The 27,999-nt window shown below is 46.7% G+C and overlaps 1 protein-coding gene across 3 annotated transcripts; it reads right to left on the bottom strand.

Annotated features, from left to right (window-relative positions):
• Positions 1-14: 14 nt before the first annotated feature.
• On the bottom strand, positions 15-27,999 carry CMBL (carboxymethylenebutenolidase homolog). 3 transcript variants are annotated; one of them, XM_055246060.2, is made up of 7 exons: positions 27,871-27,977; positions 16,918-17,080; positions 11,093-11,326; positions 8,975-9,082; positions 7,172-7,314; positions 2,940-3,031; positions 15-1,375 (listed from the first exon to the last, which is right to left on the bottom strand). In XM_055246060.2, the coding sequence occupies exons 3-7, from the start codon at positions 11,305-11,307 to the stop codon at positions 1,196-1,198; spliced, it is 738 nt and encodes a 245-aa protein (XP_055102035.1). In that variant the 5' UTR covers positions 11,308-11,326; positions 16,918-17,080; positions 27,871-27,977; the 3' UTR covers positions 15-1,195. The 3 variants fall into 3 exon arrangements, with proteins under 3 accessions (XP_055102035.1, XP_063476002.1, XP_055102033.1); XM_063619932.1 differs by lacking the exon at positions 16,918-17,080 and adding an exon at positions 24,016-25,229 and having other exon boundaries at positions 27,871-27,969; XM_055246058.2 differs by lacking the exon at positions 16,918-17,080 and having other exon boundaries at positions 27,871-27,999.

Below are 27,999 nucleotides of genomic sequence, written 5' to 3'. Positions count from 1 at the left end.
AAGCTGCAAATTCAAAAATTCAAAAAATTAGTTTATTAGCTTAATATAATTAGGTCAATGGAATCCTGTTTTGATCTCAATACTTCCCATATTGCAATACATAAATGTGACAAATTCAGCTGTTTTGTGGCATAGATAAGTGTCTAAGCTGGACAGTTAGTCTACCCCAGTTTATAGTTCATGTTCTTCATGGCTTTGCAGCATTTGTCACTTTCTATGATGTGTTCAAAGACCAGAAAAGGCCACATTTGACCTGTCAGCTGGTCCTTGAACACCTGTAGGTTTTTTTTTTTTAAGACAGAGTCTCCCTCTATTGCCCAGGCTGGAGTGCAGTAGCGCAATCTCAACTCACTGCAACCTCTGCCTCTGGGTTCAAGTGATTCTCCTGCCTCAGACTCCTGAGTAGCTGGGATTACAGGCACATGCCATCATGCCCAGCTGATTTTTGTATTTTTAGTAGAGATGGGGTTTCACCATGTTGGCCAGGCTGGTCTTGAACTCCTGACCTCAAGTGATCCACCCGCCCCGGCCTCCCAAAGTGCTGGGATTACAGGCGTGAGCCACCACACCCAGCCTGTAGGTTTTAACTAGTAATTAGGGTATTACTCTATCATTCTCTATCATTCAAATTCTCCAAGTACTGATCTGGTTTTTATTTTATTTTATTTTATTTATTTATTTACTTATTTATTTTTGAGACAGGGTCTCACTCTGTTGCCCAGGCTGGAGTACAGTGGTGGCATGATCTTGGCTCACTGCAGTCTCCACCTCCTGGGTTCTACTGATTCTTGTGCCTCAGCCTCCCAAGTAGCTGGGACTACAGGTGTGCACCACCACACCAGGCTAATTTTTCTATTTTTTGTAGAGATGGGGGTCTCACCATGTTGGCCAGGCTGGTCTCAAACTCCTGACCTCAGGTGATCCACCCACTTGGGCCTCCCAAAGTGCTGGAATTAAAGGCATGAGGCACTACACCCGGTCAGACCTTGTTTTTAAATTATGATTTGATGTACATGTTAAAAATTAAATTATCTCATGCATTACATCCTACTGAATTTGTGTTTCAAATGAAATAATGAATTTTAGGATTCCTACACTTATTTTATAAAAGTGAAAATTAAACCAAATGATCTAAGTATTTCCAAGCAAATTTGGGGGTGAAAGCTATTCTAGGAAGGCTCGCCCTGGATTCTTGCTACAGGTGCTTGTTCAGCCACTCAATTAAATTCCTTCTCGCCTCGTCAATGTAGGGCTTGTCTGCAGGTGAGCAATCTTCTCTCTTCCGATGCACGAACCCATGAGTCTGCCCAGAAAATGTTTTAATTTGATATTCAACTTTGCAGTGTTCTTTCAACTTCTGAGTCAGCAAAGATACCTGGTGTGCAAAAGATTTCATGATTTTAACCCTTTAGTGATACTTTCCATTCTCCAAATCTTCAGTGAGTGTTCATAACAGAAATTAAACATCAATGCTTTAAATTAGAAACAAGTTCCACAGTTACACTGAATTCTTTCCCACTAATTTTTTTCTTTTTAGACAGGGTCTCACTCCGTTGCCGAGGTTGGAGTTCAGTGGCGCCATCTCGGCTCACTGCAACCTCTGCCTCCCATGTTCAAGTGATTCTCCTGCCTCAGCCTCCGGAGAAGCCGGGATGACAGGCACCTGCTACCATGCCCAGCTAATTTTTGTATTTTTAGTAGAGGCAGGGTTTCACCATGTCGACCAGGCTAGTCTCAAACTCCTGACCTCAAGCAATCTGCCTGCCTCCGCCTCCCAACGTGTTGGGATTACAGGCGTGAGCCACTGCACCTGGCCTTTACTGCTAATTTTATAACTAACACAGTTCTTATGTCTGGCGAAGGAAAGATTTCAGGGTAATGTAAAAATGATACATCTATTATTTGAAATAATTTGCATTAATATATTAGTTACTAATATTATAACAATAATTTCTAAATGACTGCTTTTTTTTCTTAGAGTCAGGGTCTCTATCTGTCACCCAGGCTGGAGTGCAGTGGCACAATCGCGGCTCGCTGCAGCCTCCAACTCCTGTGCTCAAGCAATCTTCCTGCTTCAGGCTCCCAAATAGCTGGGACTACAGATGTGCACCACCATCCCAGCTAATTTTTTTATATTTTTGTGGAGAAAGGATCTAGCTAGACTGCCTAGCCTGGTCTCAAACTCTCAGCCTCAGTCAATCCTCCCACCTCAGCCTCCTGAGTTTCTGGAATTGCAGGCACGAGCCACCATGCCCAGCTAAAGGACTGCTTTTGAACCATACTTTTCTTCTGCTTTTTCCTTATCAACTGACTTTGTTTAATAAATCCTTGTCTTTAAGGTCACAGACGTTATTGCGATTTGTGGGTTAGCATGGAGGTGGGGCAAGAGGTCTTGTTTCTCCACCAGGTAACCAGGCCATGCTGAGAATACCTCCCTCAGACATTTCCTTAAGCATGTTTTGGGAAGGTTATACTTCCACAGTGGAATTATGTAAGTGGAACTGAATAAAACCCATCTTTAAAATGTTATTGTTGGAAATATTTGGAGCAACAAATGCATCCTTCAAGACTTCCCACTCCCCGCAGAATGTCAAATCGTGCTATTAAATATATAAATGAGGCCAGGCGCGGTGGCTCACACCTATAATCCCAGCACTTTGGGAGGCCAAGGCAGGCAGATCACCTGAAGTCAGGAGTTCAAGACCAGTCTGGTCAACATGGTGAAACCCCGTCTCTACTAAAAATACAAAAATTAGCCGGGCATGGTGGCGGGTGCCTGTAGTCCCAGCTACTCGGGAGGCTGAGGCACAAGAATGGCTTGAACCTGGGAGGTGGAGGTTGCAGTGAGCCGAGATTGCGCCACTGCATTCCAGCCTGTGCGACAGAGCAAGACTCCATCTCAAAACAAATAAATACGAAGAGAAAAGATGCCAACTTACGTCCTTGAGTGGAATCACAACATCATTTTCAGCAAAAATGAACAAGGTGGGGTTCTTTAAATTGTAAATGTCTTCAGAATCCTTGACGATGCCTGAAAAACGAGCACAGAGGCATGATGTCGGATCCCCACACTCGTGCCACAGAAAACTGCAACATTTGGGTTTGATTTTTCAAATCAAAATCTCTGCTTTGTAGTCTTTATTTTCTTTTTTAGCCATTCCACAGAAGTGGCCCCGCTTGTAAGATTAGCGTAAAAGAAGGCCAGGCGCAGTGGCTCACGCCTGTAATCCCAGCACTTCGGGAGCCTGAGGCAGGTGGAAGGCTTAGGCTCAGGAGTTTGACAGCAGCCTGGGTAACATCGCAAAATGCTGTCTCTACAAAAAATACAAAAATAAGCCGGGTGTGGTGATGCGTGCCTGTAGTCTCAGCTACTTGGGGGGCCTAAGGTGGGTGGATCGCTTGAGCCTAGAAAATTGAGGCTGCAGTAAGCCATGTTTGTGCCACTGCACTCCAGCTTGGGCAACAAAGTGAGACTCTGTCAAAAAAAAAAAAAAACACCCCAAAGCCTGGGCACAGTGACTCAAGCCTGTAATCCCAGCACTTCGGGAGGTCGAGGAAGGGCGGATCATGAGGTCAGGAATCCGAGACTAGCCTGGCCAACATGGTGAAACCCTGTCTCTACTAAAAATACAAAAATTAGCCGGGTGTGGTGGCACGCGCCTGCAATCTCAGCTACTTGGGAGGCTGAGGCAGGAGAACTGCTTGAACCCGGGAGGTGGAGGTTGCAGTGAGCCGAGATCATGCCATTGCACTCCAGCTCTGGGCAACACAGTAAGACTCTGTCTCGGGAAAAAAAAAAAAAAAAAAAGGATTATAAGAGTACAAGAGAAATTTATTTAGTCAGATCTTCCTACTCTCTACCTCCCCACTTTATGGACTAGGAATTAGGCCATTAAATAATTGAATGAGACCTCATCTGCTGCTTAGTATGGAAAGATGCTGGAGCAGCCTGAGGAGTGTCCCGCTGGGATGTACGTTCATTTACAAAGAGGATCAATTTCAAACCTTCGCTTGAGAAGTTTCTCAGGTCTACACAAGCCCCACAGGTTCTGGCTTGAATGCACTGAGTAGTTTTATTTGTAAGAGGAGCTGCCTTTTGAATGGGTATTTAGACTCCCACCAGACCACGAGTGTGGGAGTGTGGAAGTGTGAAACTGCCTGGGCCTAGCAGGTCAGTCTATAAAAAACAGTTTTTGGCCGAGCGAGGTGGCTCACACCTGTAATCCCAGCACTTTGGGAGGCCAAGGCGGGTGGATCACTTGAGGTCAGGAGTTCGAGACCAGCCTGGCCACCAATGCAAAACCTTGTCTCTACTAAAAATACAAAATTAGCTGGGTGTGGTAGCCCCAGCTACTCAGGAGGCTGAGGCAGGAGAATTGCTTGGACCCAGGCGGTGGAGGTTCAGTGAGCCAAGATCGTGCCACTGCACTCCAGCCTGGGTGACAGAACAAGATGCTGTCTCAAAAATAATAATAATAATAGTTTTCATCTTTCATCTCAGCATTCATTCGAGATTAATTCTGAAGTTAGAAGCATGCTCTGCCTGACCCAGGTTGTCTGAAAACAACCTGTGGGTGTGTCCACTTCTATGGGAAAATAAGTAAAAGATTTGCAGCAAGTTACCATTTTAAGATAAGAAGAGGTAAATAACATAACTTTTTTTCCACTTCCTGCTGGCAGCAGAAGAGCTAAGTAACAGAGAGAGCCTCCTTCACCTGTAACTCCTCTTTAGGAGGCAGGGAGCCACGGGAAAGGTGGTCCCGCTCCCTTCCCCACTCTAGCAAAGCTACTTCATGTGGACGGGTCTTTTTTGACATCCCTGGGCCTGAGCCGGGCCACGCTCTGCAGCTCACGCACTGCACAACAGTGGCCAGAAGGTGGCGCCGGGGAGGCATCCACTCCTGACCGCCTTTTGCTAAATCGCGCAAAAGCATGGTCTGGACAAAGCATCTCTCAGCTCCATTGTTCCCAGAGGCAGCTGGCCACTGCCTTTTGAGCTTATGTCCTTTTGCGTTGTCCTAAGTCAATATTTAAAGGGGTTTTTAACTCTAAAAGTAGTTGAAAATACCACGGTGAGGAACCATTAGGCCAAGAAAGAGTCATTAGTGTAACTTTATGATCTGCTTCAGATGGTCCCACGCCTAACGATGGTTCCACTTGTCATTTTTTGACTTTACAGTGGTGCACAAGCGACACTCATTCAGTAGAAACTGTTCCCCAAGTACCCAGACTACCATTCTGTTTTTCACTTTCAGTACAGAATTCAATAAACTGCATGAGCTATTCAAGACTTTATTATAAAACAGGCCTTGTGTTAGATGATTTTGCCCAACTATAGCCTGATGCGGGTGTTTTGGGTAGGTCAGGTGAGGCTATGATGTTTGGTGGGTGAGGTGGATTAAATGCATTTTCGACTTGAGATATTTTCTATTTATGATGGGTTTATCAAGACTTAGCCCCATTGTAAGTAGAGGAGCATCTGCATTATTTTTAAAGGCTATATTTCCTATGTGTCTTTCTTGTTTTTGTTTATCTATTGGTCTGAATGCTTCTATATCATGAACTTAGCAAGCAGTTTCTATATACAGATATAATGTTATTTCATTGCTATAGTAACTTTGGTATGTTTTGGCCAAAAATGTATAAATTGCTATTTACATTTTAGACTGTGTTTTCCTTGGCTTTCTTTCCTTTATTTTATTTTATTTTATTTTATTTTATTTTATTTTAAGAGACAAGGCCTCACTCCCTGTCACCCAGGTTGGAGTGCAGTGGTGAATTCATAGCTCACTGCAGCCTCAAACCTCTGGGCTCAAGTGATTCTCCTGCCTCAGCCTCCTGAGAGGCTGGGACCACAGGCATGTGCCAGTACACCCAAGTAGTTTTTTTCTTTTTCTTTTTCTTTTTTTTTTTTTTTTTTGACAGAGTCTCACTCTGTTGCCTAGGTTGGAGTGCAGTAGCACGATCTTGATTCACGGCAACCTCCACCTCCTGGGTTCAAGCGATTCTCCTGCCTCAGCCTCCTGAACATCTGGGACTACAGGCACCCGCCACCACGCCCAGCTAATTTTTATATTTTTAGTAGAGACGGGGTTTCACCATATTGGCCAGGCTGGTCTCGAACTCTTGACCTCATGATCCACCCACCTCGGCCTCCCAAAGTGCTAGGATTATAGGCGTGAGCCACCACGCCCGGCCTTAAAATTTTTTATAGAGACAAGGTCTCTCTATGTTGCTTAGGCTGGTCTCGAACTCCTGGGCTCATGCCATCTGCCCATCTTGGACTTCCAAAGTGCTAGGATTACAGGCGTGAGCCATCGCGCCTGGCTGCCTTTGCTTTCTTTCTGTCTTTAGTGTGTGCATGTTTGTGTACAGTTACAGCAATTTGTATCTTGGAAAAATCAATTTCTTTCTTTCTTTCTTTCTTTCTTTCTTTCTTTCTTTCTTTCTTTCTTTCTTTCTTTCTCTCCTTCCTTTCTTCCTTCCTTCCTCTCCTTCCTTTCTTCCTTCTTTCCTCTCTTTCTTTTCTTTTTTTTTTGAGACAGGGTCTTGCTCTGTTGCCCAGGCTGGAGTGCAGCAGCATGATCATAGCTCACAGCAGCCTTGACCTTCTTGGGCTCAAGCAATTTTCCCACCTCAGCCTCCTGAGTAGCTAGGAATACAGGTGCACGTGACCACGCCCAGATAATTTTTGTATTTTTTGTAGAGACAGGGTTTTGCCATGTTGCCCAGGCTGGTCTCGAACTCCTGAGCTCAAGTGATCTGCCCGCCTAAGCCTCCCAAAGTGTTGAGATTACAGGCATTAGCCACCACCAGAAAAATATTTTCATAGATGTTGCTCATAAAAATATTGTGTGATATTGATCATCATTACATAAAAAAAAAATGCTATCCCCTTCATCCTAGGTGAAGAAATGGAGAGTTCACATTAGGTGGCTTTCCCAAAGTCACACCAGTGGGACCCAGACCTCTTGACTCCCGGTGACATCCTCTGGTTAATTGCATGACAAACCTCCACCTCTATTTTCAGATTCTTAAAGCCCATTTCCATAAGATGGGCAGTCTTCACATTATTGGGGGTTGTGTTACACTGGATGGGGAAGCTTGTGATTGCTGTCACTCTTCCACCCCTCCCTTTTGCATGGAGTAAAAATGCACAAGGCAGATTTACCATAGACAGACACCCCTGCCCTGAATTCTGAGTATTTCACCATCAAATGATGGACAGCAATTCCACCCCAGCAGAATCCCACGATGCCAATTTTCTGGGCATGACACTCTTGTTTCAGATACTTCAAGACAGCACTGATCTCTCTAGAACAGAAAGAAAAAATATTCAAGAATCAGGCTTATTTTGTGAACCCCTCAAAGAGCTGTGCTGATGATAACAGGGCTGTATCAGCAACTGTTTTTGAAGTTGCCAAAGATTCTTCTTCTGGGAGCTCCATCCTCACTACCCCTGGCCCAACTGATGCATCATCCCAACACATCTTCCTGCCAAGCCCAACCCTCCTCCAACTGCCTGACCGCTGCAGGCAAGCTGGGCTCTTCCCAAAACACAGATCCAACCGCCTCACTCCCAGCAGAGAGCTGAGCAGTCTTCCACAGCCTCGGGATGAAGGCCACAGCCCACAGCATGGTTTGTAAGACCCGAGTCCACGATCTGCTCCCTGCAGAATGCCCCAGTCTCCTCTGTCCCCTGAGTCTCCCAGGAGAAGAGTCTCCTCTCTCCTGTCTCCCATGACCAGCCATAACTACAGGCAGATGCCCAGACACTCTCTGATTTCACACGTTCACTCTCTCCCCAAATCTCCCCACTCTGCATTGCTCATCTCCTCCCCCCACCGCCCAGTGAAGCCAAATTTGGAAAGCCATCAGGACTATTTCAGCCATGAGGGGACCAAGAATAGTGGCCCTTTTCTGGCAAATGATTCATGTGCAAACTGATTGTTTGGAACTCAGAACACATTCTCAACTAGAAGCAATGTACCAAAGTGGAGGTGGGCTGCACGCGTATGTTTATTGCAGCACAATTGCAAAGATATGCAACCAAAGTGCCCATTGACCAATGAGTGGATAAAGAAAATGTGGCCTATATACACCATGGACTATTACTCAGCCATAAGAAAGAACAAAATAGTATATTTTGCAGCAACTTGGATGGAGCTGGAGGTCACTGTTCTAAGGGAAGTAACTCAGGAATGGAAAACCAAATACTGTATGTTCTCACTTATAAGTGGGAGCTAAGCTATGAGTAGGTTCACAGAGGAACACAGAGTGTGCACTCCCCCAGGCTGGAGTGCAGTGGTGCCATCTTGGCTCACTGCATCTTGGCTCACTGCAACCTCCGTCTCCCAGGTTCAAGCGATTCTCATGCCTCAGCCTCCCAAGTAGCTAGGACTACAGGCGTGTGTCATGACACCCAGCTAAGTTTTTTGTTTGTTTGTTTGCTTTTTGTATTTTTAGTAGAGACAGGGTTTCACCATGTTGGCCAGGCTGGTCTCAAACTCCTGATCTCAAGTGATCAGCCAGCCTCAGCCTGCCAATGTGCTGGGATTATGGGTGTGAGTCACCACGCCCAGCCTAAAAATTTTAATTAAAAAAAATCCCAGCACTTGAGACCAGCCTGGCCAACATGGTGAAACCCTGTCTCTACTAAAAATACAAAAATTAGCCGGGCGTGGTGGCAGGCGCCTGTAATCCCAGCTACTCAGGAGGCTGAGGCAGGAGAATTGCTTGAACCTGGGAGGCAGAGGTTGCAGCGAGCTGAGATCATGCCACTGCTCTCCAGCCTGGGCTCTGACAGAGCAAAAACAAAACAAAATTTTTTCTCCTTTGTGCCATGGGAATGATTCCATTGGCCATGGAGAAGTCCTACCCCGAGGTGAGGAGTAGTGTCTGAAAGGTGAAGCCCACCCAGCTCTCACCTCCCTAGCCCATGCCGCGCACATGGCCACGTCTGCGGATAACTCACCTATCAATCTTCTGGGCATTTCTTGTTTTCAGCCACTCAGGGAAGATGGACCAGTCGCCAGAGGGGTCCCAAGGCTCTTGCCCTACAAAGAAGTCTGGAACAATGGTTCTGCAAAATATGGACATGAATTGATCTTAGTTTCAGAGTTGCTTGACTCAGTATTTTGCTTGCACTTATTTAAAAACTTGCTACGTTGGCGATTCTGGCTCAGAGAAAAGGAAAAGTTGTGGGTGTGAAGGCCAACTTTGATCGCAGCAAAGCAGCCACCTGGCACCAGGCCAAGCCATCTTAGGTTTCACAACCGCAGGTGCACAGCGTCTGGCAGCCTGCTGGTAACCCAGCCCTGCCAATGAGGAGGCTATCCACAGGGCACACTCCCATGGGATAGGCTGGCATGGGGTGTGGGGGCACCTGGGGGAGTGGGCCTGAGGCGGGTGGCTTTGAGGGCCCCTCCTGCCCCTCTCAGCCAGGCTGGGGGGACTCCTGGCCTTTCACATGAGCCTCAGGCCGGAGGGCACACCTGGCTAACTTGTCCAGTCACTATGACCAGGCAATGTTCCCAGCCTCCACCAAGACGCCAACGAAGCACAGTTTCCTATCCAGAGGGTATGTTCTAAGACGGGCAGCAGAGCGCAAACAAGCCTGGCCCCCGTCCAGGTCGCTCTTCCATTGCAAGTCAACCCAGAGGGATAGAGCCAACCGCTCTGGTCGAGTCCTGTTTCCCAAAATAGAATTGCCACCTGGTTGGAGGAACAGGGCTCCTCCTATAGGGGTAGAAAGAACACTGAAACTGGAGGGAGAAAATCCAAGTTCGAGGCTCAGTACACCCCACGCTGCTGTGTGGCCTTCACAAGTCATGTCACCACTTCTAGCCTCATTTTCTCATCTGACAAATAAATAGCATGCTTGTGCTGCCTAACCCCAGAGGATCCTCTCGATGGCAAAAAAAGTTGTATACCTGTGAAAGGGCTTTGTAAAACAGGGGTCTTTCCTCATCTTTTATTTCCTGACCCCTGCTAAAGGACCCGCCGTGAAAGAACAGAAACAGCAATGCCATTTGATCGGCTGCTTGGGCCAGTGATCTGGGGCAGCCGCAAAGCGCTCTCTTTATGGCCTGGTTTCCTAATCTGCAAAATGAGAGCAATAACATCTCCTCCCTCAAGGGGCTGCCAGGAGGGTTAAGGGCAATGAGCCCAGTCATGCCCTTAGCACTGCGTCTAGCTGAGCAACTGAAACTAGCTATTTATTTACTTATTTATTTTTACTGGGCTTGCCCCTAGAAAAGTTAAGTCCCCTCATATGGGGACGTGAAAAAAGAAACCTTCAAGGAAGGTCTTTTCATTTAGCACCAACTCTGCATGCCACCAGAGTGGGCATGATTCCTTTAAGCCAGTTTCTTTTCCTAGAAACACAAGGTAGGCTCACCTTCCGGTCTCCAGCTTCTCTTTCTGTGAAAACAAAGGAAATCCAGCTGTGCACCAAGCTCAGGGCTGGAAGGGTTGATGCTTTCTGATGCTGGAGAGGAAGGAAGGTTCTGGCCCTCCTCTGCGCTTTACACCGGGGCAAATAAGAAGCAATCGGGTATCAGCCTTGGCCAAAGCTGGCCACGGTCACTTGGCCAAAGAGGTAAACTTGGGGAGGGAAGCAAGGTCTCACTGTGCCACTTCTGAACCCCAGTCTAATTCAGATGGGGCCACGACCGTACGTGTATGGACCAGGAGGGGCCTTGGACACCCTGCCGTCCAAATGGGCCTGTGAAATCTGACACGAGGCTGAGCTGCTTGAAGGACCAAGTCACGGGTCCATTTGAGAGGTTGGCCCAAGATGTCCAGTGCCTGCGTCTGGCCGAGGCCCCACACGGGAAAAGAATTCTCAATGTCCAGCAAGTCTAGAGGCCAGGTACTCCCGGGAGGACAGGAAGCCCAGGGATGGGGTTAGGAGCACCAGGTGGGTGTCAAGACATTTCCCATCTACCTTCACGGCAGTGAGATAAGGAAGTTTCTAACGTACAAGAGATACTGTATAGTCAGACCGGTGTGGTTTTATTTTTTAAAGGGAACAAAATAAACCACTGAAATTTATATGAATTTAAACAAAGAAACACAACTTTATACATACGTGTATCCATTTCCTGAGATCATGTCAGCCATATATCTGGTATTGGGCAACTGCCAGCCAAATATATCTTGAATGACAATCACAGCTTTGCCTGCGTCAACGGGGGATTTGGTGACATAAGCCTTGATGTGCTCGACTTGAACTTCACGGCCTAGCCCTCCATACTCAAGTCTGTGGCCAATGTCACACGGACAAGGATAGGCTTCGTTAGCCATTGCAGAGATTTAAGTCGAGCTACGGAGAGAGAAACCTGTGTTATATTCTGAATGCTGCAAATCTAAAGGCTATAAATGGTAAGTAAACTCAAATCAAGATTATAGAAAAACATGCATTTTAACTACATCTATGGTATTACGTAAGAAATCAATGGTACCTTCTGGTTCTGGCAACCCTGCAGAGTAAGTCTATAAACACTAGAAATGCCAGATTGAATAACAACAACAACAACAACAAAATAGCGATGAAAGAACTCATAGGGAAAAGGGACTCTTCAGGGGCCAGGATTGGAGAGGAAACAGAAAGCCAGAGTGAGGGTGACACCCACAGATGCTGACGGGGCCCAGTGATGCTGGCGGACAGGGCCCGACCCAGGAGCACACCCTAACAGTCGGGTGCTTAGGATTTTGTGTCGACGTGTAGAATGAGCCATCGAGGCACATGAGACGGGAATCTGTAAGAGACCCACGCCTGCAATGTCGAGCCCCAAAGGTTCATGTCTCAGGGAAGGGGGCCAAAGCAAAAGGAGAAGAGCTCCATCTGCCAGGCTCAGGGGTGTGCAAAGAAACCCATCTCCGTCTAGATTCTGAGTGGAAGGGAAAAAAGAAAGCAATCCTCGGCCAGGCGCGGTGGCTCACGCCTGTAATCCCAGCACTTTGTGAGGCCGAGGCGGGCGGATCACGAGGTCAGGAGATGGAGACCATCCTGGCTAACACGGTGAAACGCCGTCTCTACTAAAAAACAAAAAATTGGCCAGGCGCGGTGGCGGGCGCCTGTAGTCCCAGCTACTTGGGAGGCTGAGGCAGGAGAGAACCCGGGAGGTGGAGCTTGCGGTGAGCTGAGATAGCACCACTGCAGTCTGGCCTGGGTGAAACGGCGAGACGCCGTCTCAAAAAAAAAAAAAAAAAGCAATCCTCAAATGTATACCATGGTTGCAGAGTAGGAATACCTGGCTGAGAAATTAATACAATTGACCCTGGGCCAGTGAAACGCCTGGAACTCCAGGCAGAGGCAAATGCAAATCCACTTTACCACAAGACTTCCACAATCCAGAGCAGCTCATCAGCAAAACCTATACACAAGAAGGCGATCCAAATAAATAAGAATCAGCGGACACAACACCTGGGAGGAATTTACAGTGGGAATAGGGTTTGAAATTCACCTAGAAATACTTGGTGAATCAAAATAGAAAACAGGAAGGAATTAGGAAATTAAAAACCTGTTCATTAAAAAGCAGGAAAGGAGGCGGTGAAAGTGGGAGAAGAGTAGAACGAGGAATTTGATTTGTAAATGACTGTGAACAATCATCTGAGATAACTCGCCGCCATCAGGCCTGCCTAAATTTAAATAAATGGAAACAGGTTAAACTCACTAGCTGAGACAGATTCTCAACTTGGATTTGTTTTGTTTTGTTTTTTGAGACAGGATCTCACCCGGGCTGGAGTGCAGTGTCACAAACGGCTCACTGCAGCCTCCACCTTCTCCCTGGGCCCAAATAATCCTCCCACCTTAGCCTCCCAAGTAGCTGGACTATGGCAGGACTATGGCACACACCACCACAATCAGCTCCTTTTTTTAGAATAAAAATTTCATATAGACGAGGTCTCATTATATTGTCCAGGTTGGTCTCAAACTCCTAGGCTTAAGCAATCATCCCGCTTCACACTCCCAAAGTGCTAGGATTACAGGTGTGACCCATCATGCCTGGTTGAAATTAGACTTTTTAAAAATTAAGGTTCTGGACCAGGCATGGTGGCTCACGCCTGTAATCCCAGCACTTTGGGAGGCCGAGGCAGGCGGATCACAAGGTCAGGAGTTCGAGACCAGCCTGGCCAATATGGTGAAACCCCTGTGTCTACTAAAAATACAAAAATTAGCCGGGTGTGGTAGGCAGGCGCCTGTAGTCCCAGCTACTTGGGAGGCTAAGGCAGGAGAATCGCTCGAACTTGGCAGGTGGAGGTTGCAGTGAGCCGAGATTACACCACTGCACTCCAGCCTGGGCAACAAGAGCGAGACTCTGTCTCAAAAATAAATAAATAAATAAAAAATAAGGTTCCATCAAAAAGAGGAACGAGGAGCACTAAACCCAAAGACATACGTTAATTCCCTTCATGAACAACTGGAGAGCACAGAGTCTTCACAAGCAGATGTGAACTGCCTGCATATTAACCCACAAAGTTTCAGCAAAGATTTTATGTAACAAACGCTATACAAATACAATGAAGAAATTATAATCAAACCCAAAAGATTTAGAACTGGATTACTATGTTACCATGAAAACACTATATAGCAAAACTTGATACAATCAGTAACAGCAGTACTTAGAGATATCTTTACAGCCTAGACTGCATATACTTCAACAAGAGGAAAGAATAAAAGTAAGCTAAATATCAAGAAGTTAGAAGAAATAAATAGAATGAAGCCTGTCTTAGTCCATTCAGGCTGTTATAACAAAATACAGTAAACTGAGTAGCTCATAAATGCAGAGGTTTATTTCTTACAGTCCTGGGGGCTGGGAAGTCCCAGTTCAAGGGACTGGCAGATGCAATGTTGAGTGAGGGTCCACTTTCTGGTTCATAGATGGTGCCCTCTCCTTGTATCCTCATGGGGTAGAAGGAACTAGCTGGCTCTCTGAGGTCCCCTTTATAAGGACACTAATCCCTATAGTAAGAGGTCTGCCTTCAGACCTAATTACTTCCCAAAGGCCCGACCTCCTGATACCATCACCTTGAGGGTTAGGATTTCAACATATGTTAAAACTAATAAAAAGAGGTAAGAAACAAGAATAGCCACGATAACTGAAAAAAAATGAAGAAGGAGAAATTAATTTACCAAACAACAAAACCTATTAAAACAGTATGGTATTGCTGGATAGATGAATACATCAATAGAACAGACCAAAGACTCTAGAACCAGACTCATGTATATTCATCCCGTCATCCACAGAATGTTTACTGAGGCCCCACTCTGTGACAAACGCTGTCGAAGGTTCTGGGGAAACAGCAGAGCACGAAACAAATAAAAATCCCTGACCTCAGGAAGCACATTCTAGTGGGAATGAAATATACAAAAACAATATGCTTTTCAGATGGTAATCAATGCTAAGAAGAAAAACAGAGCAGAGAAGGAAGACAATGTTGGGTTGAGGGTGTGGGTTGCAATTTACAATGCTGTACTCGGGAACAGCTTGTTGGAAAGGCACCATTTGGGCAAAGGAGGCGAGGAGTGGTGCCCTGCAGATATCTGGAGGAAGAGCGGTGGAGACACAACAAACAGCAAGTGCAAAGGCCCTGAGGTAGAAGCATGTCTGACACGTCTCAGGAACAGCAAGACCAGTGTGGCTGCAACAGAAAGAGCAAGGGGAGAGAACAGCAGAGGATAGTGTGAGTTCCCAGAGTTTTACTGGAAGAATTTAGTTTTTCCTCAGTGTGAGATAGAAGCCACTGGAGAATTTTGGGGAAATGAGTGGCTTTATTTGACTTGATTTACAGTATCATTGTCCTGACACAGTGGCTCATGCCTGTAATCTCAATACTTTGGGAGGCCGAGGTGGGAGGATTGTTTGAGACCAGCCTGGACAACATAGCAAGACCCCATGTCTGCAAAAAAAATTCAAAACTTCACTGGGCATGGTGGCACATGCCTGTATTCCCAGCTACTCGGGAGGCTGAGGTAGGGGGATCTCTTGAGCCTGGGAGGTCGAGGCTGCAATGAGTCATGATTATGCTATGGCACTCCAGCCTGGATGACACAGAGAGATCCTGTCTCAAAAAAAAAAAAAAAAAGTATCATTGAAGATGCTGTTTTAAGAAGAGATCATCAAGTAGCAAAGGAAGAAAAGAAAGTCCAGTTGGATGGTTCCAGCAACAATCCAGCCAAGAGATGAAGCAGCTCACACCAGGACGGTGATGGTGAGAGGGAGGGAATGGTCAAGTGTGGACAGATTTTACGGCAGAGCCACTCAGTTCTGCTGACAGATGGTATGTGTGGGGACATCAGACAAAGGGAGGAGTCAGTGATGACTACAAGGGTTCCTGCCTAAGAAACTGGAGGGTGGAGTGTGTTTAAATGAGAAGGGATGTGGGGAGAGCTGGTTAGAGGAGATAAGGACTTCAGTTTGGGGCATATTAAGGCTGAGGTATCTATTACACATCCCAGAGAAAAGTTGGTCCCAGAGAAAAGTTGGGTAACATGATAGAAGTTCAAGGGCTGGGGCCCAAGCTAAAACTACAACTCTGAGAGTGATATGAGCATACAGCTGACCCTCATTGTTTGCAGATTCTGTATTGATGAATTCATCTACTTGCTGATTTTTTTTTTTTTTTTTTTTTTTTTTTTGAGAGAGAGACTCGCTCTGGTTGCCCAGGCTGGAGCGTAGTGACATGATCTCGGCTCACTGCAACCTCCACCTTCTGGGTTCAAGTGATTCTCCTGCCTCAGCCTCCCTAGTAGCTAGGATTACAGGCAGTCGCCACCATGCCTGGTTTATTTTTGTATTTTTAATAGACACGGGGTTTCACCATGTTGGCCAGGCTGGTCTCAAACTCCTGACCTTGGGTGATCCTGCCCACCTTGGCCTCCCAAAGTGCTGGGATTACAGATGTGAGCCATGGTGCCTGGCCATACCTGCTGAATGTATTTTGTAACCTCACCGTCATGCATGGGCATTTGAAAAATGTGAACTGTTAATGTCCACATTCCCAGCTGAGGACACACAGGGTGCAATAGACTGAATGTGTCCCCAAAAAGTCAGATGTTGAGACCCTAATTCCAGTGGAATGATATTTGGAGGTAGGGTCTTTGGGAGGCAAGTAGTTCACAACTGCAGAGCCCTCAAGAATGGGATGAGTGCCTTATCTAAGGGGCCCAGAGAGCTGGCTTGCCTTCTTTCTGCCGGGTGAGAACACAGCCAGAAGATGACCATCTGCAAACCAGAAACAGGCCCTCAGCAGACACTGGATCTGCCAGTGCCTCGATCTTGGACTTCCCAGCCTCCAGAACTGTGAGAAATGTTTGTTGTTGAAGCCACGTTTGTTAGAGCAGCCCAACTGCCCACAACACTCTGCTTCTCATTTGAGCTCTCACAGTGTAAACAAGTGTCTTTTGCATGGTCTTAGTGCACATTTTTGTGCTTTTTGAGGGGTTGATTTTGCTGTTTAAAAGGGCCCCGCACTTAGTGCTCACATGCTGTCTGTGTTGCTAAGCATGGGAAGGCTGTGATGTGCCTTATGGAGAAAGTGCGTGTATTGGAGAAGCTTTGTTCAGGCACGAATTACAGTCCTGTTGGCCACGAGCTTCCTGTTAATGAGTCAACGATATATATTAGAATGGTGTCTTCCACAAAAACACACATAAAACCAGGGTTATGTATGGGTCAACTGAGGAAACCGCTGTGACCAGGCCAGAGGTTTACAGGAAGCTAACCCTGTATTTTCCCCAGGAGCAAAGGCTTAGGATTTGCTAACTCAGTGTTTGTAGGTACTTTACTACTACAGATACCAAGAATGATTCTATGTGGGTTTGGTTTGTTTGTTTGAGACACAGTCTCACTCTGTCCCCTAGGCTGGAGTGCAGTGGTGCAATCTCGGCTCACTACAACCTCTACTTACCAGGTTCAAGCAATTCTCCTGCCTCAGCCTCCCGAGTAGCTGGTACTACAGGTGAGCACCACCATACCCGGCTAATTTTTGTATTTTTGGTAGAGATGGGGTTTTGCGATGTTGGCCAGGCTGGTCTCAAACTCCTGACCGCAGGTGATCCACTGCGCCGGGCCTGTAGGTGATATTTAAACTTTAAGAATGAATGACATCCTTCAGGGAATAATGGTGGATGAAGAAAAGATAAATCTAGAAGACTGAGCCCTGGGGTCCTTCAACACTGACACTTCAGGGAGATCGGAAGGAATCAGTGAGTGAGGAATGAGCTTGAGAAGGAACAGCCAGTGACGGAGGAGGAGCACCCCAAGTGTGGTGTCCTGGACCCAAGTGAAGAATGGGTATCGAGGGGAGAGCAATGAATGCTGAGTGTTGCCCTCAGGGCTTGGCAAAGTGAAGGTCATTGGTGACCTCCACAAGGACAGGCTTGGACGAGGGTGTGGGTGACAGCATAATCATAGTAGGCTTGAAAGAAACTGAGAGGAGACTGGGAGCGGTGGCTCATGCCTGTAATCCCAGCACTTTAAGAGGCCAAGGTGGGTGGGGTGCTTGAGGCCTGGAATTCAAAACTAGACTGGCCAACATGGTAAAACCCCATCTCTACTAAAAATACAAAAATTAGCCAGGCGTGGTGGTGGGCGTTTATAATCCCAGCTACTTGGGAGGCTGAGGCAGGAGAACTGCTTGAATCTGGGAAGCGGAGGTTGCAGTGAGCCGAGATCACGCCATTGCACTCCAGCCTGGGCAACAGAGCGAGACTCCATCTCAAAAAAAAAAAAAAAAGAGAGAGAGAGAGAATGAGAGAGGAGAGAACTAAAGACAGTGAACACAGAAAACTCTTAGAAGACTTTTGACAGAAAAAGGAGCAAAGAGGCTGGGCGTGGTGGCTCACGCCTATAATCCCAGCACTTTGGGAGACGGAGGCAGGTGGATCACTTGAGGTCAGGAGTTCGAGACCAGCCTCACCAACATGGGAAGACCCCGTCTCTACTAAAAATACAAAAATTAGCCAGGCGGGGTGGCAGATGCCTATAATCCCAGCTACTTGGGAGGATGAGGCAGGAGAATCGCTTGAACCAGGGAGGCAGAGGTTGCAGTGAGCTGAGATTGCACCATTGCACTCCAGCCTGGGCAACAAGATGGAAACTCCACCTCAAAAAAAAAAAAAAAAAGAGCAAAGAGACTGTGCAAAAGACAGAGGGAAGATACAGGGATGAGCCTTTTTTTTTTTTAAAGTGGAAGAAATCTCAGCCTATTTGTATGTGGATGAGAATGATACCATAGAAAGGTAAACAAACAAAACACAATCAATGACCCCGGGAGAGAGAGAACCGGAGAGTGCGAGGGGAGGGTCTGGCGCATAGAGGAGCTGCCTTCTTTGACAGCGTGGACAGTCCTCATGCACCCAAGGGAGGCTGAGGACGTGGACACAGACACAGCTGGTGGTGGGTGTGGGGCAGGAGAGTGTGGATGCTCCCTGTTGGCATCTGTTTGCTCACGGAACTGAGAAGCAGAGTTAGCAGCTCAGGGTGAGAGGCGGGATGAGGGCTGGGGAGAGGATAAGCAGGAAAACAGGGGACCAGGGAGAAGTACTGTGATCAGGGAAACGTATGGCTATTTCCTCCAGCCAGGTCCAGCAGCCGGAACAGGGGCAGAGCAGGCAGAGAGAGGGGGTCAGATACAATGGGGCTCTGTAGTCATGAGAGGGGGCAGGAGGGACCTGTTGAGGGAGGAGGGACTGGCCATCAACGGGGCAAGGCTGCAGCACGAGCTACCCAGGTGAGAAAACAAATCACCATGGATTCCCACCTACCCCAGTGCGCGAGCATATCAAATGGCTAGAAATCTAAGTAGGAAAGGCGAAATTCAACAATCAGAGGGAAATACTGAATACTTTTTTCTTGTACTTTGGAATAAGGCAGAATTTCTTAAATTTGACCCAAAAAAACATAAACCAAAAAGAAAAGGATTATAAATCCCATTTCATTGTAACCAATTTTTCAAAAAAAGGAAAGACAACTGCAGAAAACTGAATACTAAGTGGATATTTGATGATATTGCAAATTATTGTGAATTTTGGCAGGGGAAGATGATGGCATTGCAGCCGTGTGTTTTTGAGTCCTTGTCTTTCACAGATGCATCATGATATCATGATGTACACACAGATGACATGACCAGAGGTCTGGGATTTACTTCAAAATAGCCCCATTTGGGCTGACTGCGGTGGCTCACACCTGTGATCCCAGCACTCTGGGAGGCCAAGGCTGGTGGATCACCTGAGGTCCAGAGTTCGAGACCAGCCTGGCCAACATGGCAAAACCCCGTTTCTACTAAAAATACAAAAATTAGCCAGGCATGTGATGAGCGCCTGTAATCCCAGCTACTTGGAAGGCTGAGGCATGAGAATTGCTTGAATCCAGGAGGCAAAGGTCGCAGTGAGACGAGATCACGCCACTGCACTCCAGCCTGGGCAACAGAGCAAGACTCCATCTCAAAAAACAAACAAAAACCCAAAATAGCTCCATGTGGGGTAGGGTGGACAAGGTGTCCACGTGCTGATGGTGATGCAGCTGGAGTGTCCTGTGTACTAATGTCTCTACTTTTATATATGCCTGAGATTTTCCATGACAAAAAAGCTTTTAAAATTGCATTAATAAGATAATAACTAAGATGAAAGATTAATAAGATAATGATTAACATTAATATTAAAAGTCTCCATAAACAAAGTGAGAAAACAAGATAGACAAGGAGAAGGTATTATTTTAGGAATGGAGGACTTAGTGTCTAGATAAAATATATAAAGAATTCTTATAAGTCACCAAGAAAAAGACAACGCAATAGAATAATTCATATGAATGGACAATTTACAAAAAAGTACACCTGAATGGCCCATAAACATATGAAGAGATATTCAACCTCACTGTTCTTAAGGAAACCATAATAAAAACAAGAATGAAATACGACTTTCCATCTTGCAGATTGGCAAATGTCTGTTAACACAGAGAGGATGGTACACTTGTAGGGAAATGGGAGGGCGTGTGAAATGATACAAACCCTGGAAGGGGTCTAGCAAAGTTAAAGAAGCAGATGCCCTGCACCCCAGATATCCCACCACTAGATATTTCCCTAGAGAAATTCATATCACATGTGGTGGGACACGGTGGCTTATGCCTGTAATCCCAGCACTTTGGGAGGCCAAGGCGGGGGGAATCACTTGAGCCCAGGATTTCGAGACCATCCTGGGCAACATGGTAAAACCCCATCTCTCCAAAAAAAAAAAAAGAAAAAATTAGCCAGGCATGGTGGTGTGCACATGTGTTCCCAGCTACTCAGGAGGCTGAGGTGGGAGGATTGCTTGAGCCCAGGAGGTCAAGACTGCACCACTGCACTCTAGGCTTGGTGTTAAGAGTGAGACCCTATCTAAAAAAAAAAAAAAAAAAAGAGAGAGAGAAATTTGCACATGCCCACACAGGCACAAGCAGTGATTATGGAAAAATGTTCTTGGCACCACTAATAAGATGACAACACCTGGAACCAATCTAATTGACCACCAACAGGAGAATGAATAAACTGTAATTTATTGATCCATGTGGGTTGAATTGTGTTCCCCCAAAATACATGTTTAAGTCCTATCCCCCACTCCCCATGCATGTGACCTTAACTAGACACAGGGTCCTTGCAGATGTCCTTTAGTTAAGATGAGGTCATACTGGAGTACAGTAGACCATAAATCCAATGACTGGTGTCCTTCTAAGAAGGGGATAATGTGGACAAAGACACAACAGACACACAGAAGAGAAGGCCGTGTGAAGATGGAGGTGGAAACAGGAAGGATGCACCTGCAAGCCAAGGATTGCTGGCCCCCACCAGACGCTGGAATAGGCAAGGAAGGGCTCTCCTCTACAGGTTTCAGAAAGAGCAGAGCCCTGCTGGCACTTTCAATTTGGACTCCTGGCCTCCAGAACGATGAGGCACTGTGTTGCTTTAAGTCACCCAGTATCTGGTAATGTTATGGCAGCCCTAGAACCCAAATACATTCATAAAAAGTACATTACACAACAGTTCAATGAACAGGCTGCACCTGTAATTTATCAATACAATAAATCTCCAGACTGCACGGTGCTTCACGCCTGTAATCCCAGCACTTTGGGAGGTCAAGGCATGGTCATAGCTTGAGGCCAGGAGTATGAGACCAGCCTGAGAAACACAGGGAGACTCCATCTCTACAAAAAAATTTTTTTAATTAGCCGGGCATGGTGGCATGCACCCGCAGTCCCAGCTACTCAGAAGACTGAGAGGAGGATCACCTGAACCCAGGAATTCAAGGCTGCAGTAAGCTATGATCATGCCACTGCACTCCAGTGTGTGCAACAGAGCAAGACCCTGTCTCTAAAAATAAAAATACAAAACTTAAAAAAATCTCAAAAACATAATGCTATGTAAAAAGACATAGCATTTGATTCTAAATAGCAACCAAAAAACATACATTTTGATGCTAAATAAATAACAACCAAAAATATACATTTTATTAATAAATATACTGTAGGAAAAGCATCACGCATGAGAATGAATTATCACCATTAGGACAATGGTTACTGGGAAGAGAGGGGAGAAAAAATGGAGATCGTGGGCTTTATTACATTTTATTTCCCTAAAAAGTTTTGATTTGAAGTATATAGGGCAAAATGGTATTATCTTTTAAATATGGGTGATGTGAAAGGGTGGCTGTTACATAATTTCCTTCACATTACTGAATATTCTTAGTGTTTCATAATTAGAAATAAAGTAATTAGATTTTGAGAAGAAATTAATAACTAGTTATCCAATCAAGGCAACTGGACTGTAGTTTTCTTGATTTGGTTTTCATAAGCTGCATTATAGAACTATAATTAGTAAGACTCAACAATTCAACACTGTCATTTGACGCCGTTTCAGAAAAGCTTTCAAGCCGTGTTTCCCTCTGCTCTCACAATACAGTGATCATCAGCACTACGACCAAAGGTAAGTGGGTGGGGCGGGGGGGTAGTGAGGGCTCAGTTCCCAAGACTGCGCTACCCCTCAGACACAAGCAGCAAGCCCAGGCCTGTAGAGCTTTCTTTTTTCCCTGTTCTGTTCTGTTCCGTTCCGTTCCGTTCTGTGTGTTCTGTTCTCCTGTTCTCCTGTCCTGTCCTGTCCTGTCCTGTCCTGTCCTGTTCCAGGCCTGTAGAGCTTGCCTTCTGTTCTGTTCTGTTCTGTTCTGTTCTGTGTTTTTTGGACATGTAGTCTCGCTCTCTCACCCAGGCTGGAGTGCAGTGCACGACCTCCGCTCACTGCAAACTCCACCTCCTGGGTCCAAGCGATTCTCCTGCCTCAGCCTCCCAAGTAGCTGGGACTACAGGTGCCCGCCACTACGCCCGGCTAATTTTTATATTTTTAATAGAGACAGGGTTTCACCACGTTGGCCAGGCTGGTCTGGGCTGACTTCTTATCTGGGCTGTTTGTTCTATGAGGACCTAGGGATCACAGAGAATCCTGGCCATTCCAGGAAGCCTCTAATCTGAATGTTTTACTTTATTTTCAGTTGACATCCATTTTGCAAAAGGAATGCTTACAGCCAGGCGAGCAGCCCTCTAGGCTGATCCTGCAAGGTTATTCTCCTAGAGGAGAGGCCCATGTGTTTCGAAGGCTGGACTCCTGCCCAGACCCTCCCTGTGGGCACAGCAGCCAGGCCACACCTTGTGCCAGGGGCCAAGTCCACAATGGGCAGGGCGAACAGTTTCTACCCTGGCAAGTCTCAGGGAACATACCCTTGACCCTCAACTAACTGTACTATATTTTCTGTATATATCTTTCAGGATTTTAGCTTCCTCCTGCAAACGCACTGTAAATCAAAAATAAAATTCCAAGCCTCCCAACTAACTGAATGGACCTCTCCTCTTGGCCAAGGGAATTCCAAAGAAACCTATAAAACTAATTCAGGCCATGACAGGAAGGAGGGGCTGGGCTCAGTGGCTCATGCCTATAATCCCAGCACATTGGAAGGCCAAGGCTGGTGGGTCACTTGAGGCAAGGAGTCCAAGACCAGCCTGGCCAACATGGTGAAACCCTGTCTCCACTAAAAAAAAAAAAATTAGCTGGGCATGGTGGTGCACACCTGTAATCCCAGCTACTTGGGCGGCTGAGGCAGGAGAATCGCTTGGACCCAGGAGACGGAGGTGTCTATGGTTGAGATAGCATGAATTAGGAAGCTACCTGGATGAGCACACACTGGTCCTCTTAGACATGCCAACGACGCCCCTGCAGAATCTGCTTTTTCTCTGGCTGTTCCCAGGCCTGGATAGGGTTCCCAGGCCTGGATAGGATTCCCCGGATACCGGCGAGGCTCATTACTAACCGCTTTATTTTAAATGGGCTTTGAAAACAACAGGTGGCATCTTCCATCAGCAAGTGGGACATAAATCTCAGTGCCCAGTGTTTCCAAGGCCTGCCCGACCCACATGGCTGTGGGGTGTAAACTGTCCAGTCGTTCTTGGCAACACCTACCCAGCATTTAGGATGTCCCACTCTTAGATCCATAGACCGAGCACCTCTCTTCTTAATACCCACCATAAGGAAAAGCTGCCGAATGTGGATACTGATTTAGATGCAAATATGCTCAGTTTTTTAATAGTTTTATATTAGTAAAAACGCTACAACCAGAATGTGTCACTGCAGGAAGATAGTTACAAGGAGTATTTAACGGCATGGAGGAAAGGCTCCTCCGTGCTAAATGGCCAAAACGAACGCAAGTTTGCATACGGTGTGATTTTCACTATGTCTTTAAAATGTATGGCGAAGCACCTACAGGAAGACACCAAAATGTAAACAGCGGCTGCTTCGAACGCGTGGGATCGTGGGCGCTGCTGTTGTGCAAGGACAACGTATCACTTTTATGAAAGTCAGCTTCTGAAAACGGACTCTGGGAAGCTCCTTACCCGTGCACGCGGCAAAGACCTTCTTTGCCGTAGTCAGAACACACGCGCGAGTTCAGAGGAGCGGGGCCCGGGTTTGTGTGCCCCGGGGACGCGCACGTACCTTGTCCCGCGGCCTGAGACTGCGCTGCACAGCGAGGAGACCGAACCCAGAGGAGGCGGCGTGGCGCCGGGCGGGGACGCGAGAGGGACTTGGACGCGGCGACCGAGGACGCGGGGATCCTTGCGGGGCCAGTGGCTCCACCCGGAGTCGTAGCCTCCTGGGAGAGCCGAGCCCGGAGGGGGCGGAGAGGAGGAGGAGGGAGCCCTGGGGGAAGAGAGGTCTGTAAAGTTGGGGAAAGGAAGAAGGCCAGGAGGGAGGGAGGCGCAGTGGGGAGGAGAGGAGAGAAGGGAGGGAGGGAAGTGTGAGGGGAGGGGAAGAAGTGGGGTGGTCAGAGGGTGTGGGAGGGAGGAAGAGGGAGGGAGAGATGGGACAGGCTCCAAGGTAAAGAAATGTGCAGGGAGAGGGGGTGGGAGGGAGGGAACCGCAGAGGGGAAGGGAGAAGAGAATCAGGAAGCCTTGTGGGAGGAGGCAGGGAGGCCAGGAGAAGGAAGACAGCCACCCTTCTGTGAGATTTACGTGCGTGCCTGGCTTCCAAGACAAGTAACTTCTGTTGTAAATAAAAATTAAGCTATTTTGTGTGTATTTTATTTTATTTTATTTTAGAGATGGGGTCTTATTCTGTCACCCAGGCTGGAGTGCAATGACACAATCATAGATCACTGGAGCCTCGAACTCCTGGCTTCAAGTGATCCTCCCCCTCAGCCTCCCAAAGTGCTAGGATTACAGGTGTGAGCCACCATGCCCAGCAGCAAATTTTTTTTGAGATGGAGTCTCGCTCTGTTGCCAAAGCTATAGTCACTCAGGCTGGAGTGCAGTGGCACGATCTCAACCTCCACCTCACTGCAACCTCCACCTCCCGGATTCAAGTGATTCTCCTGCCTCAGCCTCCCCAGTAGCTGGGATTATAGGCACGCGGCACCACGCCCAGCTAATCTTTGTGTTTTCAGTAGAGACGGAGTTTTATAGTGTTGGCCAGGCTGGTCTCGAACTCCTGACCTCAAGTGTTCCACCTGCTTCGGCCTCCCAAAGTGCTGAGATTACAGGTGTGAGCCGCCGCGCCCGTCCCCAGCCCCAAATTAAGCCTTTTTTAAAAAAAGAAATTAATACACGTTTCCTACTTGCCTCCTCCTTTGTATTTTCTCTGGTCATCTGCCCAAGGTTGTGATAACAGCTTCAACTTGGCTGCAGAAGTACACCCCTGTGGCTCACTCAAACTGGAAACATACAGGGAAAGGGAATTCTAGGAATATAGCTCAGCCTCGACAAATGGGCACATTAAAAAGCCATTGCACCATGGTGGCCGCACTTCCTGCCCTTCCCACTGCAAAGGTGTTGTTATGCACTGAATGTTTGTGTCCCCTCCCGAATTTGTGTGTTGTTGTGTGTTGAAATCCTAACCCCTGTATGATGGTATTTGGAGGCAGGGCCTTTGGGAGATGCTTAGGTCATGAGGGTGGAGCCCCCAAGAATGGGATTTGTGCCGTTACAAAAAGAGGCAAGGGAGCTTGCTTCCTCATCTGTATGCCAGAAAGAGGACACCCACCAAGAACCCAATGCTGCTGACCCATCCCAGACTTCCAGCTTCCAGAACTGTAAGAAATAAATGTTGTTTAAGCTGCCCAAGTCTATCTATGGTGTTTTTGTTGTTGTTTTTGTTGCTGTTTTTGAGACAGATCTTGCTCTGTCGTCCAGGCTGGAGTGCAGTGGCGCCATCTCGGCTCACTGCAACCTCTGCCTCTCAGGTTCAAGCAATTCTCCTGCCTCAGCCTCCCAAGTAGCTGGGATTCCAGGCGTGTACCACCATGCCCAGCTACTTTTTGTATTTTTAGTAGAGACGGGGTTTCACTATGTTGGTAAGGATGGTCTCAAACTCCTGACCTCAGGTGATCCACTGGCCTCGGCCTCCCAAAGTGCTGGGATTACAGGCGTGAGCCACCTCACCCAGCCTGGTGTTCTTATTATAGCAGCCCAAACGGACTAAAACAGTGTTTTCCTGCTGGAGGTACACTAATTTTCCTTCAGACAGGATCTTTCAAAACCCAGTCTGAAGCATCTGCAGTTGAGTTATTTTATGGGCTTGGAATTTCTCCAAAATAATGGTTAGGGTTTTTCTCTTTTTTTTTTTTGAGATGGAGTCTCGCTCTGTCGCCCAGGCTGGAGTGCAGTGGTGTGATCTCGGCCCACTGCAAGCTCCGTCTCCCGGGTTCACGCCATTCTGCTGCCTCAGCCTCCCGAGTAGCTGGGACTACGGGTGCCCGCCACCACGCCTGGCTAATTTTTTGTATTTTTAGTAGAGACAGGGTTTCACCGTGTTAGTCAGGATGGTCTCGACCTCCTGACCTCATGATCCACCTGCCTTGGCCTCCCAAAGTGCTGGGATTACAGGCGTGAGCCACTGCGGCTGACTGGGATTTTTTTTAAACATCAGAATAATTTAAAAAGTTACCAAAGTGTTATTACCCAGAACAATTCAGGGTCAGCCCCAGAGAAAAAAATTTATTTACTTTTTTTGAGACAGGGTCTCACTCTGTCACCCAGACTGGAGAGCAGTGGGACGATCACAGCTCACTGCGGCCTCTACTTCCCTGGGCTCAGGTGATCCTCCCACGTCAGCCTCCTAAGTAGATGGGACCACAGGCATGTCACCCAATTAAGCTTTTTTTTGTTTGTTTGTTTGTTTTTGTTTTTGTAGAGACAGGCTTTCGCCCTGTTGCCCAGGCTGAAGAAAAATTCTTGTTTCCATCCTACACTGCACAAATTGCTTGTGACACCCAAAAGGACAATTTTTCAGCTTCACCAATTTTAGTGCCAAACTCCATGGAAAAATAATCACACAAGTGATTACTTAACCTAGGCTCTTAAAAAAATTTTCTTTCTTATAGAAACTCTCAGTGGAAATGAACACTAAGATTTCATGGAGTTCCCTATAAATTAAAGAGCTATGACTCAGCGTTTGCTGCTCGTTACCCCTCCAAAGTTGTTTTTATTTGTCATTATAAAATAGGTAACTAAATTCCAGGGACAGAATGAGTCCAAGCTGAATTAACAAACAGGGCAAGGTCAAAGTTAAACAAAATTGCTGACTCTGCTCAAACTCCTGTGATTTACACTGACCTTGAAGGCAAGGTCAGGAAAAGTATTCCTTGGAATTGCTCCTCTAAAGACACTTGGAACAAAATCAGAAAAAGTGCTGCTATGTTTCAGAACATCTCAAAATAATACCTGAGGGCAAACACATTCTATGTCATCTGTTCCCATTTCCTGGCCGTGTTGCTGACTCAGCCTCCAGCCCTCCTTGGTGGAGCTGCAGGGAGCCTGCTGGGAAAGCACTGAATCCTGTGCACAGGGCAGGCACCACTGGTGAAGACAGGTGAGAGGCTGGGTAGCTGATTTCTAGAAGGTTCTTGAGCACCAGTCGGCCATCTTGTCATCCCCAGATAAAAAGCTTAAATTTGCTTTTTTTTTTCACTTTTTATTAATGAAAATGTACAAACATATAGAAAGGTAGAAAGAAGAATACAATTAACTCCCATATACCCCAGGCCTAAATATAATCATCTTTAGTATTTTGCTAAACTTGCTTCATCAATTTTTTTTCAAAAGCATGGAAACTATAGACAACCTGACATTTCAACCCTTAATAATTTTGTAGTAGCCAGCCTCCAAGATGACTCATAATGTGCCCTGCCTCTGAGAAATCACAACCCTATGTAGTCTCCCACACTTAACATGGTTGGTCTGTGTGACCAATAGAATACAGACATAGTGATGGTGTATTAGTCTGTTTTCACGCTGCCAATAAAGACATACCCGAGACTGGGCAATTTACAAAAGAAAGAGGTTTAATGGACTTACAGTTCCACATGGCTGGGGAGGCCTCACAATCACGGTGGAAGGCAAGGAGGAGCAAATGACATCTTATGTGGATGGCGGCAGGAAGAGAGAGCTCATGCAGGGTAACTCCTTCCTATAATACGATCAGCT

This window comes from Symphalangus syndactylus, chromosome 16, assembly GCF_028878055.3.
Source record: "Symphalangus syndactylus isolate Jambi chromosome 16, NHGRI_mSymSyn1-v2.1_pri, whole genome shotgun sequence".
In the NCBI taxonomy this organism is placed as follows: Eukaryota; Metazoa; Chordata; class Mammalia; order Primates; family Hylobatidae; genus Symphalangus; species Symphalangus syndactylus.
The sequence above is the reverse complement of the archived record's forward strand: the minus strand, read 5'-3'. Positions and strand labels throughout refer to the sequence as shown.